The sequence below is a fragment of the Urocitellus parryii genome, chromosome 2 (genome assembly GCF_045843805.1).
Source record: "Urocitellus parryii isolate mUroPar1 chromosome 2, mUroPar1.hap1, whole genome shotgun sequence".
In the NCBI taxonomy this organism is placed as follows: Eukaryota; Metazoa; Chordata; class Mammalia; order Rodentia; family Sciuridae; genus Urocitellus; species Urocitellus parryii.
The window spans coordinates 71,286,983-71,305,207 of NC_135532.1; the positions used below are offsets into that span (position 1 = coordinate 71,286,983).

General features: G+C 31.7%; 1 protein-coding gene across 1 annotated transcript in view; it reads left to right on the forward strand.

Annotated features, from left to right (window-relative positions):
- Nucleotides 1–18,225, forward strand: part of Ndfip2 (Nedd4 family interacting protein 2) — a 57,224-nt gene that overhangs the window by 31,423 nt on the left and 7,576 nt on the right. The window contains exons 2-5 of the mRNA XM_026400263.2: nt 1,036–1,201; nt 7,032–7,165; nt 12,599–12,692; nt 16,764–16,888. Of these exons, the coding sequence (XP_026256048.2) occupies nt 1,036–1,201; nt 7,032–7,165; nt 12,599–12,692; nt 16,764–16,888 (519 nt within the window). The remainder of the gene's footprint in view (nt 1–1,035; nt 1,202–7,031; nt 7,166–12,598; nt 12,693–16,763; nt 16,889–18,225) is intronic.

Below are 18,225 nucleotides of genomic sequence, written 5' to 3' on the forward strand. Positions count from 1 at the left end.
CATATGAAAACTAAATAAACAAAATAAAGGTATTATGTAAAAAAGTACTTTAGTCTATTTTAATAAGGCTTCTTTTCCTGAATTATTTAAGGATCAATTATAGTTCCTCCCTAATGAATTACTTTTTATGGCATTGAAGCCTTTGCTCACATTGTATTATTAGTTTACCTGTATTAGGTATTATTAACTACTAAAGAATGATCTTTTCAGAGGTACTATAAATGAAATAAAAGGTCTGTAGCCACATGCTTGGTTTTGATTTCTGACAATGTGTTGTTTGGCAAGTTACTTTAAGTTTCTGTACTTCCAGGTTTTTGTTTCAATTGGGAATAGTAATAGTATCAAAACATGCACGTATTCAAACATACACATGTGTATTATAGATTTGTTGTTAAGAGTAAATGAGTTAAATGATTAAACATCTCTAGATTGGTTGTGAAGAGTAAATGAGTTAAATGATTAAACGTCTCAACATGTTATTTTTACAGAGTTTTCAATTGTGATGAAAAACAGTTTTTAGAATTCTGTACTCACTGACTCATTTGCTTTATGGTATTTTTTTCTATTTTTAGGAAGACCAGTTTTTAATATTTTACATTTTAGAATATTTATACATCATTAATTTGTTTTATAATTCAGTTTCCATTTCCAGTTATTCTAGATTCAAGTATAGTAGAGATGGTATTGTGACTACACCAGTAGGATTTTTTGTTTCCTTTTCAATACATATATTGTGATTGATACATGGAAGACAATATCTACTATAGGATTACATGAATTTAAATTTATCTTGAATCCTAAAACTTTTCTTTGTGAACTCGTAACAATTTTGTGTCTCATTTTTATTGTAAAGAAACTATGAAAATTCTGAATTTCTTAAGAAGTGTTAGGTGACTGATTAGATCTTTAAATTTTTCATTTTTTAAAATGCTAAAAGGTGATCATTTGTCATAAATTATCTTTGAAAATTAAATTTAAGAAAAATAATAAACATCATTAATTTGGTTTGATTTCCCTTTTCCCTTGTTCTTTTAGCTTCATAATGAAGAGGATAATTCAGAATCATCTGCTGTAGAGCAGCCATCCACTTCAAACCCAACACCACAGACTGTGCAGACTGCTCCTCCAGCACCAGCACTTGAAACTGACTCCTCTCCTCCCCCTTATAGTAGTATAACTGTGGAAGTACCTACAACTTCAGGTATGAAACAGCTAGTAATGTTTTCACTAATTTTTTTTTTTTTTAACCTCCTTATACTGGGAACTGAACCTAGGGACTCTTTACCACTGAGCTATATCTCTAGCCTGTTTACTTTTTAATTTTGAGACAAGGTCTTAGTAAGTTGCTCAGGCTGGCATTGAAATTGTGGTCCTCATGTTTCAGCCTCCTGAGTAGCTGGGATTATAGTTCTTTTTTTTAGTGTGGTTTTGTGTAATTAAGTGGACTTTTAAACATGCACGTATTCAAACATACACATGTGTATATGAATATACAAACGTAAACACACATGTATACACACGTCATATACACATGCATATATAAATATGCACATGTATAGACACATGTATGTACATGCATATATAATCATAAAACAAAAGTTTTAGTGATGATAGGAGCAGGTAGGAATGTAGTGTATCTGATCAGAGGTAAAAGGTATACATAGTGTTAATTCCATATGTACGGTAATAATTCTTAAATACAAGACAGTGATTTCTGCTTACTGTTTATCTTTTCTGTTCAGGACATTCTAGAGAACAAATCAGTTAATTCTCTGGCCATAATTTACATATTTTCAGCAGTGCTAAACTAATCATTATGATGATTTGTATACTACTATGATTTTGTATACTATCTGATTTTATGATTGTATGATTTTTGTATACTGTTGTAACTTCTGTAAATAGTCTGATAACATCTGAATAAAATCTAAATTATTGCTCTTAATACTTTATATATTCATTATGAAACATGTATTTTAAAAATCAGTTACTGGGAAATATTTTATAGATAACACCCTTTACTGGAATGTTTCATCTTTCTTATTCCATAATGCCATTTACTTCTCTGGAAGTCATGCCAACTTTCTCTGGTTACCATTTTTTCATTTGCAGTGTATAGAAAGACCCAATACTTCTCTCCCCTTTTTTTAGGACCCAGTATTTCTTCCATCAAATTCATTTACTTTTTTTTTTATTTAGTTACTGAAAATAATCTTGTCCATGAAGGTGTTCTTACTAATTAAATTAATAAATGCATATTCCTTTTATTTGTTTATAATGTTTTGATCAGTATTTCCATTTTATATGCTTTATTTATTTATTTTTTTGGTGATGCTGGGGCCTTGTGCTTGTGAGGCAAGCACTCTACCACTGAGCTATACTACCAGCTTTTTATGCACAGTTTTATATTGATTTCCACCAACTTTATTTTTCTTTGGAATTAGCAACTGGTTTGTTACTTATTAAAATTTATGTGCTAAGTTTTCTTTAATATTTTCAAAGAAATCTGCAATACTTGATTAAATTAAAATAATATCGACAAGAATGAAAACTCAGTTTGGGGCTAGGGATATATAGCACCTTGTGAAGTTCTGGGTTTGATTCCCAGCATCAAAAAAATAAAATAAAAATCACTTTGATGATAATCTTGAAGAAAGAAAATTAGTTGTTTTCTTTATGATGTCCATGTCTGAATAATGGAACATACTAATTTTAAGAACGAAATCTTGATCCCTTCGTTGTGACTATCATTACTACACTGCTGTGTAACAAATGACACCCAACTTTATGGAATAAAATACCAATCATTCATTACTAATTTTCATGGTTCTGGAGATGTCCTGGGATCAACTATGTTATTCTTTCCCATGAGCTCATGTGATTTTCATTTAATGGTAACAGGGATTGACGTCATCTCAAAGACTTCCTTTTTCATGTGTGATGGCTTTAGTTAAGACCTCAGCTGAGGCTTTTGGCCAGAACATCCATATTTAGCCTCCTGTTGCATAGACTTTCTCACTGAATAATGGCTGGGTTCTAAGAACAAGCGTTCTGAGAGAAAACTAGGTAGAAATGCTGTCTCCTGTTATGATCTTGTCTTAAATGTTAGTATCACTTCTGCTATATTTGCTTTGTTAGAAGTGAGTCCTTGAGTTTAGTCTTTCTTCAAGGTAGAGAAATTAGTCTCTATTTCTTGATGAGAACCATTTAAAACTAGCATGGTTACACACTTCCTCTTACTTCTTTTACCAAACCTTTTCTTTCTGCAGGCTTTTTCCCTTGTAATAAATGGCTTCAGTAGGCCAGATACCCCTTAAAGCAATTTTTGAAAAATCTGATCATAAAATGATGTGGTTTTTCTTCTTTAATTTTGGTTATAATGAAATGTGTTATTAGTAGATTTTTTAAAAAACTAATTCATCCCTGTGTTCTTAGAATAACCTCTCATGTCATGTACTGATCCCTTCTAGATTTCGATTTGTTAGTATTTTACTTATAGTTTTTACAGTTTTATTAGTGGGATCTGTAACTTTGTAATTTTTAAGTAGTATAAAATGAATGGAGAAGCTTCCCATCTTTTTATGACTTGGAGTAGTATTAATAATACGGCATATCACTTTTAAAGGTTACATTTCAACTCTAAAAACCAGTTGAGCTTGGTGTCCAGATGTTCAGTTATTCTTTTTTTTTTTAAATATTTATTTTTTAGTTGTAGTTGGACACAATTCCTTTATTTATTTATATGTGGTGCTGAGGATCGAACCCAGGGCCTCACACATGGTAGGCGAACACTCTACCGCTGAGCCACAACCCCAGCCCCTGTTCTGTTATTCTTACAGTGTCCTTTGTGGAGACTGGTCTTCTTCATTTTTTACAACTCTTACTAAAAAGTCTCTCATAACTTTAATCCAGCACAAGAACTATGAGTAAATCTAGAATTTTGGGTTTCTTCGGTAAAAGCTGTTGCTATTTTTCTTCAGCTTCTTATAATGTATTATATGTTAAGCCTAGGGTGTGCTAGTTTTCTTTGGAGATTGAGGTTGTTTTATTTTTTATAGATCTGACATCACTAATAATATGTGACATTTTTATAATGTTTCATAATATATTCCTCTTGAGTACTCTTCTGTTTCCCCCCATAATAGTAGTAATAGCCTTCCTGGGTTAGTTTTATGGGTGAGAAAGCAGAGCTTCAGAGTGCTTAAATGATTTGCTTGAGATGACTCACCTTCTAAGGAGAGAACTTGGAGCTGGTGTTCTCTTGATTTTAATTCTCTGAGAACCACTGCCTTTCAGGGTAGAAAAAAAAAGATTAAAATTAAAAAGTGAACATCAATGCTATAGTAATTTAGTGCTCCTCAATTTCCATCTGTTAGTTGTGGGGATTTTTTTCTTTTTAAAAAATTATTATTTTTATTTGTTTTACTTGTCATGTTGTACATGACGGCAGAATGCATTTCAATTTATCATACACAAATAGAGTGCAACATTTCAATTCTCTGCACCATTTGTCAAGTCTCACATGTACCTTGGGGTAACTATGTCAATCTCATCCCACCATCTTTCCTACCTCCATAACCTCTCCCCACCTTCTCCTTTGCCCAATCCAAGTTCCTCGTTCTTCCCATCCCCCCCTTCATAGATAAGCATCCACTAATCAAGAGAAAACATTTGGCCTTTAGTTTTTGGGGATTGACTTTCGATTAGCATGATATTCTCCAACTCCATCCATTTACCTGCAAATGCCATAATTATATTCTCTTTTAATGCTGAGTAATATTCCATTGTGTGTATATAACATAGTTTCTTTATCCATTCATCTGTTAATGGGCTTCTAGGTTGGTTTTACAGTTTAGCTATTGTGAATCTGCTGCTATAAACATTGGTGTGGCTATGTCAATATTGTATGCTGATTTTAAGTTCTTTGGGTATAGATTGGGAGTGGGTTAGCTAGTTCAAGTGGTGGTTTCATTCCAAGTTTTCTGAGGAATCTCCACACTGCTTTCCAAAGTGGGCCACCAATTTGCAGTCCCTTCAGCAATGTATGAGTGTACCTTTTCCCCCACATTCTCTCCAACATTTATTATTGCTTGTATTCTTGATAACTGCCATTCTGACTGGGTTGAGATGGAATCTTAAGAGTAGTTTTGAGTTTTTCTATCTTGAGTGTTAAGGAATTTCAAAAATTTACATACTTCTTGGTATAAAAGACTGTATCATCTTGAATAATGTGTCATTGTTCTAGTTTTTAAAATTTATAGCTTTAATAATTATTGTGTTAAAATTCATAACTATTGTTTTCACTTAGATTTGCTTCAGTTAAGTCTTAGCACTGAAAGAAATCTATTTACTTGATTGCATATGGTGTTTTTACATTATGATGACTAGTATTTTCTAAGAATTTATGCCTCTTGTGTCTTCTGGTGGATAACATTGAGTATTATACTGCTGTTAGCACTTTCTGTTGGTAGATTAAAAATTAATCAACTATAGATTCTTAGCTCTTATTGATAGCATTAAGCATTGTTTTATATAGACATGAAAATCTAAGAGGAGAAGTATTGCTAACTAACTTTGTTTTCATGTTGTAAATGGAAGGAAGTCTGATAGAGAACATTTTAAACTCATGTAGAAAATATAGAAATAGTGTAGGTATAATTGATGAAATCATAAAATGGTTGTCAAACTTCGTGGAATATGAACTCAACCTTTTTTCTCCATATCAATGATTCTACCATAATTCTCATAGAGTTCACTGACCTGTATAATTTGACTTATCCTACTTATGTTAGAAATAAGTGATACAATTTTATTTTTATTCTATTCTATTTTATTTAGTTTCATTTCATTTTAGTATTAGGGATTGAACCCAAGGGCTCTTTACCATTGAGCTACATCTCTAGCCCTTTTTATTTTTTTTTTTAATTTTGGGACTTAATTGCTCAGAGTAGCCTCAAACTTGTAATCAATCTTCCTGCCTCAGCCTTCCAAGTCCCTGGGATTACAGTCATGTACCACCACATCCAGCAGTTTTATTTTTAAAATATGTAGTCTGTACTTGCTACATACATACACATACCCCCCCCCTCTCTCCCTCTCTCCCTCTCTCTCTCTCTCTCTCTCTCACACACACACACACACACTATATATATATATATATATATATATATATATATATATACACACACACACACCCCAATATATATACTATTATGTATGCATGTATATATGACATACATGTATATATTATGTATGTATATATGACATACATGTATATCTGTTTCTGGAGCTCATTTCCAAAATAGCTTAAATACTGGGGAGGGAGAAATACTTAATAAAAAAAAATCTAAAGAACAGGTGAATATGGTAAAAATGGGAAGAAAAATGGATAAGAGTGAAAAAGAGCAAGATTTCATCAATCTTTTAGCAAAGAGAAATATTGTTTGCTGACGAGATTAGGGCAGTTGCTGAAATAAACATATGTAAAAAATTTACTCTGTATATGTTATGAGAGCAAAGTATTTGAAGTCAGGAACTCCCTGGGTTCTCCCATTTACTGGGTGTTTAGTACTATGTAAGTCACTTAAGTTTTTCTGAATCTCAGGGTAGCTAAGATTAATGTATTTAGAAGTGGTTATGAAATGCTTAGTATTATGTAAATGTTTGTTATTATTCTGATTTTTAAAAACTTTTTTGGCTGTGAGATAATGAGCAAGTAATTTCTTTGTACATACCAATAAACACATAGAGGATGTCATGTATTTTGAGTTTTAACCTTCCTTGTCTGAAACTCCTTTTCAAAATCTCATTCTTAAGGTGCTTTATTAATGTAATAACCTTTAGATTATATTTATCAGTTCTTTCTCTTTATAATAAATGACTAAAATATGATTATAATAGTTGTTGATGTGCTATATGTGGAACTACAGTAGCAGTCTCTTGTGTCCTTTTGTAAGTTATTGTGGTCATGGCTATATGATTATATTAAATAGTTTGTTAATGATTTTTCTTTTTAAATTCTTTTTCTTCAGATGCGGAAGTTTACAGTGAGTTTTATCCTGTGCCACCACCCTACAGTGTTGCTACCTCACTGCCCACGTATGATGAGGCTGAGAAGGCTAAAGCTGCTGCAATGGCAGCTGCAGCGGCAGAAACATCTCAAAGAGTAAGAAAATTTTATCATTTCTTTTGATAATATTTTTGTTAATTTATTTTATATGCATTTAATAATATCAGTAGTTCCTTAAGACAGTGTGTCGTTTCCTGTATTTTCCCTACTACTACTTATTTGCATCGTTTATGGTGAAATTGACATTTTCCAAGTTAAATTCACCTTCTCTATTTCTTGACCTCATTTCTGTTGATATTCCCCTGCCACTTCAGCTTGTGGTCATTTTAGAACTTGTCTTTACCAATACATGTATCACTTCATAAAATTTTGGTTTCAGGCATCTCATGAGCTAACTTTTTACCCTTCTAACTCACTTGCTCTGTGTACCACCATCCTAACAGTTCTTCTTTTTCACCTAGACCTCAAGTTTACTGACCTCTTCATTGTCTATGTACTTATTTTTCTCCTTACATAAGTTTAGATTCCATATTCTGTCACTTTAGTCACGATTCATCCTAGCATAGCTAGGCTAATGACTTCATGAAAGAACTCAAGATAGGCTATATAATAGTATCGAGAGAAATAAGGCCTTTAAATACTTTTCTTTTCAGCTAAATTTTATTTTTCCTTTTAACATATTCTAGAGTTTTGGAGTAATGGTGAAAGATTCCTATTCCTTTTCTCTTTCGTATATGCCTTAGTAATGGGGTCAGTAAGATACATATGTTATTTGTTCTGGTAAAAGAAGTAGCTGTCTCACTAATGGAATGACAATGAGATGCATGTATGCTATTCAGCCAGTCAGGTAAAAGGTGGAAATTATTTATATTTTAGTGTTTGCTGCAAGCAGGGCTTTTTTTTTTTTTTTTTTTTTCCTTTTTTTCTTGCTTTGGAAGTGTCATTTCAGATTCTTAGATTTATCCCATTTTGTTCAGGAAAATTACAAAAACAAAACAAAACCTCATCCAGGAAAGGTAGAATTAGGTGAGGAGTCAAGACAGAAAGAAGCCTTTCCTGTACTTGAGGCCAGAGCCCAGCAGTTAGATGGTCTGATAGATGAGCATCTTTCCAGGATGAGCTTTTTCCATCAACAATAGCTCTTCCCATCCCTGCTTCCACTCCCATCTTCTATCACACATAAATGTCATATAGCTAACAGTTACGAAGTTAGGTAACGATAATAAACCCCTGATTTATTTTTTAAAACTTACCTCTCTCAGAGAGGAAAGTTAAGTCCCTTAAGACAGTAGCATAAATATAGCTTATTGACTGATGACACTGTCAAGAAGGATTTTTAATATTGTGAGAGAGAATTACAGAGAAGGAAGGGAGCTATAAAGTAGGGAGTTTCTGTCAAAGTGAACTCTAGCTTGCTTAGAACATGGAAGTTTGTAAGTGCTCATGAATGACTCTCAGAATAAATTAAACTGTATTTTAGGAGATGTTGCCTTAGTTATTAGCAGAGCCAAAGATCCTTAAATTGTATTATGGGCATTGGATACTTTACTACCCTAACTTCCTACTTTTAAAGTAGGAAGCATTATCTGGACTTTGAGAAAAGCACAAAGGTGATTTTACCCCCTTTGGAGAGAAAACTCTGAAGTGTTACTATTCCATTCTGTCATCATTTCCAGTGCCTTGTTTTAGAAAGAAACTGTGATTCCCAACCTGAATTGGAACATGTCCACAAAGAAAAGTTCTGTTTTTACTTTCTTCTAATGCAATTGGGTCTTATAAAGAATTCCATAAAAAGCAAAGTATGGTTGTACAAAAGACATTAACTTGGGTTCCTCATAAAATATCTCTTAAATTTATCAGGGTGTCCCAACCAGTGCTCCAGCACCTACTTTTGGCAGAGTTTGAATGTATGATTGTTTATATGTATCTCCACACACAAATTTTAAAATGTCCATACCTTAAAATCACTCAAGAGAGTAGATCTTGTGTTTTCACCACCAAAAATGATATATAAGGAAAAGCATGTCGGTTAGCTCAATTTAGCCATTCCACAATGGATTCACATCTCAAAACATAAGTTGCATAAATATATATATGTTTATATATTATGTAAATGTAATTTTTACTTATTAAATTTTTTAAAATTATAAAACAAACCTGGTGTCATTAGCATTTGAGCACATTTAGTTGTAAATGAGTCTCAGAAGGATGAGCTCTGAATTTATTTCTTAAATTAACTCTCATTGGGACTATATAGGTAGATAGTCAAGAAACTTTGTAACATAATCTTTGTTTTCTACTTTTAAATTTTTTCCCCCTACTCTTTTCTATTTCTGATGTGTATAGCTGCATACATATTATATAATGGTTAAATGGGTTTATGTCAGTTCTACTCATTTTTAATATTTCTGAGGAAAGTAATTGAATTTCAAATCATTTTATAAACTTTTTTGAATAGGGCTTGTTCATCAGGTAGGCTCATCTAAAACCTTATAGTGGTTAACATCTTTTTTTTTTTTTTGGTAACTTATTTGAAATGGTTTCGGTAGTTTACCTTTTAATGTAAGAACTAGCTAGCACTTGATAAATTGTGAGCAACTCCAGGACAGGTAGAATTATATTTATCATATTCCTAGTACCTAATTTGTTACTAGCATATATTCAGTGTTTAATAAAATATAATTGTTTAAGTTTATGAATGCCTTCTTTGTATTAGCCACTGTAGGAAATTAGGAAGATGAAAATGCCATAACCATTCTGTTACAGGTCTTATTTTAAAAATATTTTAGTGTCTTGTACAAATTTTTGGATTTATTAATAAATTTTAATGTAGCTGAAATTATTTCACAGATGCTGTCCTTTCTGTTTTAGAATTGTATGTAAATATTTTCCTGTTATTTAATGGTTGAATGTCCCATGGAGTCAATATAGTAGTGTAATTAATGCCCATTTTTCTCCAGTGAACAAATATATCCTTTTTATATGTTTGTGTGTGGGTTTCCTTCACCAATGTCAATATTATAAAAGATATCTTTGTATGCCTTCTATCTTTTAAAAAGTGACATCCTTTGATAAATTTCTGGATTAATGTTTTAAAATAATATGAAACATTTTTGTCATCATTGATAGTGTTTTTTTTTTCTTTTGGGAAGGCTCATATTGTACTTTCATGTTATTTCTTGAATTAATTTGAAAGTTACAAAATTTTAATATGCATTTAATCATTGCCAGTCTTTAAATTTACCATATAAGTTTGCCAGGATATATCATCACAGATTTTAAGGAATCTTTGTGTTCAAATAATAAACAATATAACATGGCTTCGAAAGTTTTTTTCTTTTTAAGAAAGTAGTATATACATAAAACTACCAAGACTAGGTGGAAAGAACATCAGTAGCCTGGATTCAAGTTCTACCTTGATGTTTCTAATTATAGGCTCTTAGGCAGGGCACTACCTTCTCTGACTGAACCTGAAAAGTTAGTACTGAACTCAGATTGTATATAAATAGCCTGAGATATTACATATTTAAATCACGTAACATTCATTTGATCAAAATTGAGTAAGACCTCTTACTCAGTAATATCCAGGATCCTTCAGTGGACTTTCTGTACCTTTTTGACGTGTTTTCTTCCTATTTTCTCTTGTGTTCACTCTAGTCCAGCCATGGAAAACTCTCTGCTTTTATTCTAACGTGTCATGTGTGATTTTATTTTAGGACCTTAGTTCTGGCTTATTATTCTGCCTAGAACTCTTTCTATGAGGTACCTGAATAGTTTACCCTCTTACCACTCCTTTAAGTTTTTGCTTAAGTCTTACTTCAGTGAGGCCTAGCTGACCACCATATTTAAAACTTTTAACTTTTAACTCCATAACATTCCCAAATTTCCTTAGACCCCCTCGCTCTTTCCCCTTTCTTTCATTTTTCTTCTCTTCTGACATAGCATTTGCGTTTTTAAATAATTATATACATAACTTACTACTGTGTTTTGTTTATTGTCTGACTCCCTTGTCTGCAATATAGACTCCAGGTCATACATATTTGTTTTGTATGTATTGATATATCACAAGGACCAGGAAGCAAAGTCTTATATAGTAATTGCTGGGTCTTCCAGTAATATTTGTTGAACATTGGAAGCAATCAGTGCTTTCAGAGAAGTTCTTTGCATTTATAAGAAAATATATTCATACCTTAGTATATTAGTTTTGTATACAAATGGTATTATACAAATTATCTTCATATAATATGTTTTGGAGATTGCATTCAATGCATTTTTTGTTCTTTTTAATTTATTTATTGCTTTAAAATTTTCACATTTTTTTTGTTTCATTGGATAGATATAAAATAATTTATTTCCTCAATCTATCAAGTGTTGAGTTTTTACCAAACTTGCAAGCAATCTGATTGGTCTGTCTGTATTCTGGAAGCAGGTAGACGACATAGGACTGCTTAGGACTTTATTATTCACAGTAATAGCAGTACAGAGTATTAGTATTTATTTCTGTCACTTCCATGAGCCCTGGTTCTCACAGGGCAGTACAAGGAGGACTGCTTCCCAACTTAATGTGGTGGAGTGTATTAATAGGAGAAGGAACCCTGAGTTTAAGGATCTCATCTTTACTAACAGTTGATAAGAATGTTCATACGTTTGCTATGAAGGGAAGCATTCTCTTTTCCAAAGCTCTTCACTATATAAACATCCAGAAAAAGGCAACCAGTATTTCTACCTGGAAGATGTGCAGAAACATGAGAGACCTCTGGAGCATTATCTCCTGACACAGTTAACTTTTTTTTTCTTCCTGGTATTAGGGATTGAATTCAGCACTCAAAACACTGAGCCACATCTCCAGCCCTTTTTTGTTTTTATTTAGAGGCAGGATCTCACTGAGTTGCTTAGTGCCTAGCTAAGTTGCTGAGGCTGGCTTTAAACTCAAGGTCCTCCTGTCTCAGCCTTCCGAGCCACTGGAATTACAGACCACAGTTCACTATTGATGGGCATTTAAATTGTGTCTAATCTTTTACTCTTATTAACATTGTTGCAAAGAACTATCTTTATATTTCATTTCTTACAAGTGGGATTGTGTGTGTATATGTATTTGTACAATATATTTCAAAAACTGGAATTGCTGGATCCAGAGGTATATACTTTAATTTTGACAAAGTTTGCCAAATTGCCAGCCATTGGAATTGTACTTACTGAATTCCACTACTGATTTGAAAGTGCCTGTTTTCTCATTTGACACTAATGCAACAGGGTAACATCTATCTTCGTGATATCATTTTCATGAATTGATATTATTCAACTTAATCTCTTTTATGTTTATCTGAAAATCACTTTTTTTTGAGTGCCCCTGAAAAAATAAGACTTGCTAATGTTTTTTGAGTCTAACTCAGTGTTACTCATTATCTCATTTTGTCTTTGTTAACAGATTGAGAACCTTAGATTCTATTGAAATTTTTATTGTTTATTGTTACATTAAGAATATAAAATTATTTTTTTAGAGCTATTCTGATATTATGTGTTTCACAGAATCCAGAGGAAGAGTGTCCACCAAGAGATGACTTCAGTGATGCAGACCAACTTAGAGTGGGTAATGATGGCATTTTCATGCTGGCATTTTTCAGTAAGTGATCTTTCCAGACTTTTTTTTTAATAAAAATATTTGTTAGCTGTATATATGTATAACAGTGAAGAAAATAAATTATTATTAGCATGTATTTACCTCATTTGAAATACAAATTGTTCTAGAGAGGACTACAGTCTAGAATTTATTAAACATTTATTGGATAATTATGCATTGCATTCATGATGCTAGATGTTGACTGCATAAAGATATATAAGCTAATTTAAACTAAAGAAGATTTTATAAGAGAAATGCATTTAAATGTTCATTCAGTGCTGTAGGAATGTATAGAATGAAAATATATTTTGGGGCAGAAGACTTCATTTGAGTGGTCTAAAGCCAAAATAAGGGTTGGAAAGGGGGATATTCTGGGTAACCAGAACAATATCACTGGAGGCACAAAGGTATGAAATTAAGTTTAAGTTTTCTTTGGGGTAATGATGCATAATTAGAAGATTAGAAGAATAGTATTTTTTTAACATCTTACAAAATTATTAATGTTTGACTTATAGATTTAAACTCCATGAGGGATGTTCGTTATTTCAGTTCCTGAGAATAGCATGTGGTAAAATCATTGACTAATTTTAATACCTTCAATAAACTGCTTTAATAGTTAAAACGAATAGTAGAAACCCAATATTCATTTAAGCAAATTTGTTAGACAATGATAGGGTTAATTTAACTACCTATTTAAATGATCGAGTTTTCATACCTTCTTAGAGAGAATGCTGATTAAATTCATTTTAGCTCTAAGATTTATTTCGTGGTAAAACCAAGAAATAGTTTACTTATTTAAAGAGCCATGATCAACTTAAAAAAAAAAATTCTTCATGTGTTCAGTTACTTTTGAGTCTGGAAATTCACTTTAACCTTTTCCATTTTGAAATGGTTTCTTGTTTCCCTTTCTTTATTTCATCTGCTAAGAAGAGACATTGGTGGTGGGAGAAGGGCAGGCAGCTATAACTTTTTCTTCAAATTTTCTAAATTATATTTAGTTTACTGGCTAATATATATGTGAAATTTAAATCACAAATTGATTCTAGTTGCAATTCTTAGATACAATGGAAAGAATATGGACTTTAGTTACAAATATCTGATGTTTTGTACTATTGATCTGGTGAACTTTAGGTTATTTATTTATTTAAATTTTTCTATTTTTTGTGGTGTTGGGGATTGAATCAGGGCTTTGTACATTCAAGATAAGCACTCTACCAACTGAGCTATATCCCCAGCCCTGAACTTAGTTTTTAACTTAACTTTAGTTTTGGACTTTTAATTCACCCATACACTTTCATATTAATAACAAACTTTGTGTATATTTTGTTTACAAAATAGTAGCTTAAACATTAATTCGAAATCTTATAAAATCATTAAGTTTATTTTACTATTTGTGATATGAATACTTGTTTCTCAGGAATAAAAATATTATTATTTAACCATCTATTTTGAATCAGAGCTTGGTTCTTATTTATCTACTTCTGCATTTCTCTTAACCCTATATCATCTTCTTTTTATTTTTTTAAATTTAAAAATATTGCACTGATATAAATACTGTAAATATATGGTAACAAATACGTTGGGTGACTTTATTTTTGTTCAGCAATAGTAATTAATGTAAATACACATATATAGATTTAATATAAATAATCTGACTTTTACTAAATTTTTACTAAATCATTTTTCTATGGCTTGTTTTATTTTTTTGTGATATTTTGGATTAAACCTGGGGCCTGGTTTAATCCCTGCCCTGGTAGGCAAGTACTTTACCAAAGAGCTACAACCTCAGACCCCGCCCCCACACCTTTTTTTTAAATATGTATTTTTTAATTGTTGATGGACCTTTATTTTATTCATTATATATGGTTCCAAGAATTGAACCCCCCAGTGCTTCACACATGCTAGTCAACTGCTCTACCACTGAGCCACAACCCCAGCCCCCAACCTCAGCCCTTTTTTAGTTTTGAGACCTGAGTTGCCAAGACTCTATTTGAGTTTGTAATCCTTCTGCCTCAGCCTTCCTACAGCTTACATTTTTAAATACTTCTTATTCTATAAATATTGCACAAATGTTATAAGAGTGATTTTTTTTTTTTTTTTAATCTTCATTTCCTGATAAAATTTTTTCCTGGTAGACTAGGCCTAGAGCTTGCATTGATAAAAGCATAGATTTATGTGTAATTACTACCATCTAGTGGTTATTCTTCAAATTGCAACTTGTTGTATTTTCCATGCTTGAACTAATAGCTACTGTTGGTAAAAAGATCTAGAAGTAGGTTTTTCTTTAATGGGTTTGTAATTTGAGCATTTCAGATTGTATTTGTACAAATAAAGTCAGTTAAAAATCAGTAAGAATATTTTAATTAAACCTTTTGTAAGATATATTCTTGCCTTATTTATTTTTGACATCTGTGTTTCAATCTCTTATCTCATATAACTAAAGAGGGTTTACACTTAAGGGCTGGGGTTGTGGCTCAGAAGTAGAATGTTTGCTTATCAGCATGTGTGAGGAATTGGGTTCAGTTCTCAATACCACATACAAATAAATATAAATAAAGGTCTGTTGACAACTAAATATAAATATATATGTATATAAAAATAAAAAAGTAAACTTTACACTTAAACTTGGCAATGTAATTTCATGTTCTTGTTCAGAAAATGTAAAGGAAAAAATGCATGTATTCCATGATAATGTTTTTGCTTCTTCATCCTTTTAAGTATTACTACAAGTGCTTCATATACATGTCTAAACTGAATATCTCTGGTCTTATTTTTTTTTTAATTTAGAGAGAGAGAGGGAGAGAGAGAATTTTTTAGTATTTATTTTTTAGTTTTCGGTGGACACAACATCTTTATTTTATTTTTATGTGGTGCTAAGGATTGAACCCAGCGCCCCGCACATACCAGACCAGCGCGCTACCGCTTGACCTATATCCCCACCTACTCTGGTCTTATTTTTAATAAAATTTTTTAAAGAATGAAATAAAATCCAGCTGATTGTCAGTTAAACTCAAGAAATTATAATTGACAGGTCAGTGGAAATGACCTTGAACTCTGTACTTTAACATATAATAGATTCTCTTTGGCTGTATTTAGATAATTTTTCTTGTGGGTTCCGCTGTTTGTACCATGTATGTGAGTATTAACATGATGTGCTGTAATTAATCACCTGAGTCATTCCGGTTTTAGATTTGAGGGAAACATAACTAAAGAAAAATTAAGTTATTTGTAACTTTAAAAAGAACTAAGAGTGTTTTGAAGTGTTAATTCTGACTTAAATGAAATTGTCTTCTAAAGTAGCTATATCATTTTATATTCTAACTAGCAGTAAAAGAGAGTTCTTGTTGCTTTATATCTTCACCAGCAATTAATATTGACTATTATTTTTTATTTTTAACTTTTGACACTCCAATACGTATGTAATATTATCTAATTATGGTTTTAATTTGCATTTTTCTAATGATTATGATGTTGAGTATCTATATTCTGTAAACTCTTTTGAGGACGGACATAACACAGAAGTGAAAAGTTACAGTTCTCAAAGGGGTTACATGGACACCACACACATTGGAAAAACAGTACTTTGGTGACTTGTTCTGTCAATGTAATGCTATAGTTTAATTTAGCTTTTAGATGAGGTTACATATTGTAAATGAATCCAGAAAAGGAACACCTAAGAATTATAACTATACTTTAAGAAGCCCATAAAATATTTGTGAAGTACTAAGTTTTATTGTTTTACCTCTGAAAAAAGGCCAGTTTTGTTGGCTGATTGCTTATACTCAGTTTTTGGGTTGGAACTACATGAGTACTACATTGTGGTCTGTTTTTTAGCTGGTTAAAAATGTAGTTTTACCCACTGATAATAAGCTTTAAGGAATTGATTCTTATTGACCTGATTCTTGTTGACCAGGAAACCAAATTTACTCATTTGTTCATGTATACATTTGCAACAGGTAAATTACAGTCTACAAAGATGGTTCAGTTGGTAGAGAAATGTCATATTTTTAATATTATATATGTTAATTTGTTTTTAAATTATAATCTTTAAAAAACTGTTTCTGTTGCTTTTAGTGGCATTTATTTTCAACTGGCTTGGATTTTGCTTATCCTTCTGTATCACCAACACCATAGCTGGAAGGTATGGTGCTATCTGTGGATTTGGACTTTCATTGATCAAGTGGATCCTTATTGTCAGGGTGAGTATCTTGATAGCCTAAACCTCTACTATTTCTAAAATAAAAAGATGTGAAATTTTCTGTATAGTTCATAAGTGCTCACTTTTTGCACATGAATTCAATAAATTAAAGGTTTCTACTTTTATATATAATTATTATAGTGATCTCTTTAGTGTGAACATTTTATAAGTTTATATGAGAGGCTGCTAATTGTTAGTATAGGAGAACTTTGAAATCAGAAAAATTTAAGTTCACATCTCGTGTATCCTCACATTAAGTTAATTAATTGTTCTTCTGAGTATTAGTTTCTTTGAAATAGGTCAATAATATCTGCTTCACAGAATTTTTATAAAGTATGGTAAATAGAGTAGGTTTTTCATTTACTGCACAAATGTGTGTGCTTAGTAAGAGGTGGCTACTACTACTGTGGTCCAGTGCAAGCATGCCTATAATCAGATGAAAATATGAATTTGTGTTGTTTAGCAAATTATAATAAACTGAAATATCTTTTTTTTTTTTGTAACATTCAGAGCTCAGAAGTAAAGGCCTATGAAATGGCTATAGGAACTCATCTTTTTTCCTTATATTCATTCTAAGTCTTATTTTTCTGTTGTTTCTTGAAATCACCATCTGCCTGCTTCTCATCCTTTATAAGATGGTTTTCAGAGAGAGAGTGAAACATTCCTTTTTTTTTTTTTCTTCTTCTCCATCACAACAACTTTCCTATCCCTGTAAAAATTAAATAGGCATTAGTACCATTAACACAATCATCCCCTGGCTCTTTACCTTTGCCTCTTGAAGTTTCCTTTTGGGCTTCTTTTTACAAATGTTGTTTTTCCTAGATTTTAAAGGATAAGGCCTAGGAGACTGATCAAAGTGCTTTAGGTATTTAAGAGATGCTGACATTTAAGACCTATGATTCTTCTGAAAACATTAGAAGAATTTAACTTATTTGAGTAGAAACCAATATTTAAGTAAATGTGACTTATATAATTTATATATTTTAATTTACTAATTGTATAACAGAACTTAAAAGTATATGGGTAGCTTTTCAGAAGATTAAAATGATGAATAAATAAAGCCACTTTTGATCATTCTCCTAGGCCTTATCCTTTTCTCAACTTGCCTCAAGTTGATTAATTGCTAGTATCATTTATGTGCATAAGGAAGAAGTTACCCATTATTTATAACCTATTCCTTTAGCATATTATAGCCTAATTCTCTCCTAGAATGAGAGTTGAAGAAGGGTTAGATGTTAAGAAAAGGGTTAGCCAGTAGTCAAAGCTGGTTAATGTGATAAGATGGGGAACCTAAAACCGAAGCTTGGAGTTTCTCACAGTTTTGTGAGTATAATGCCA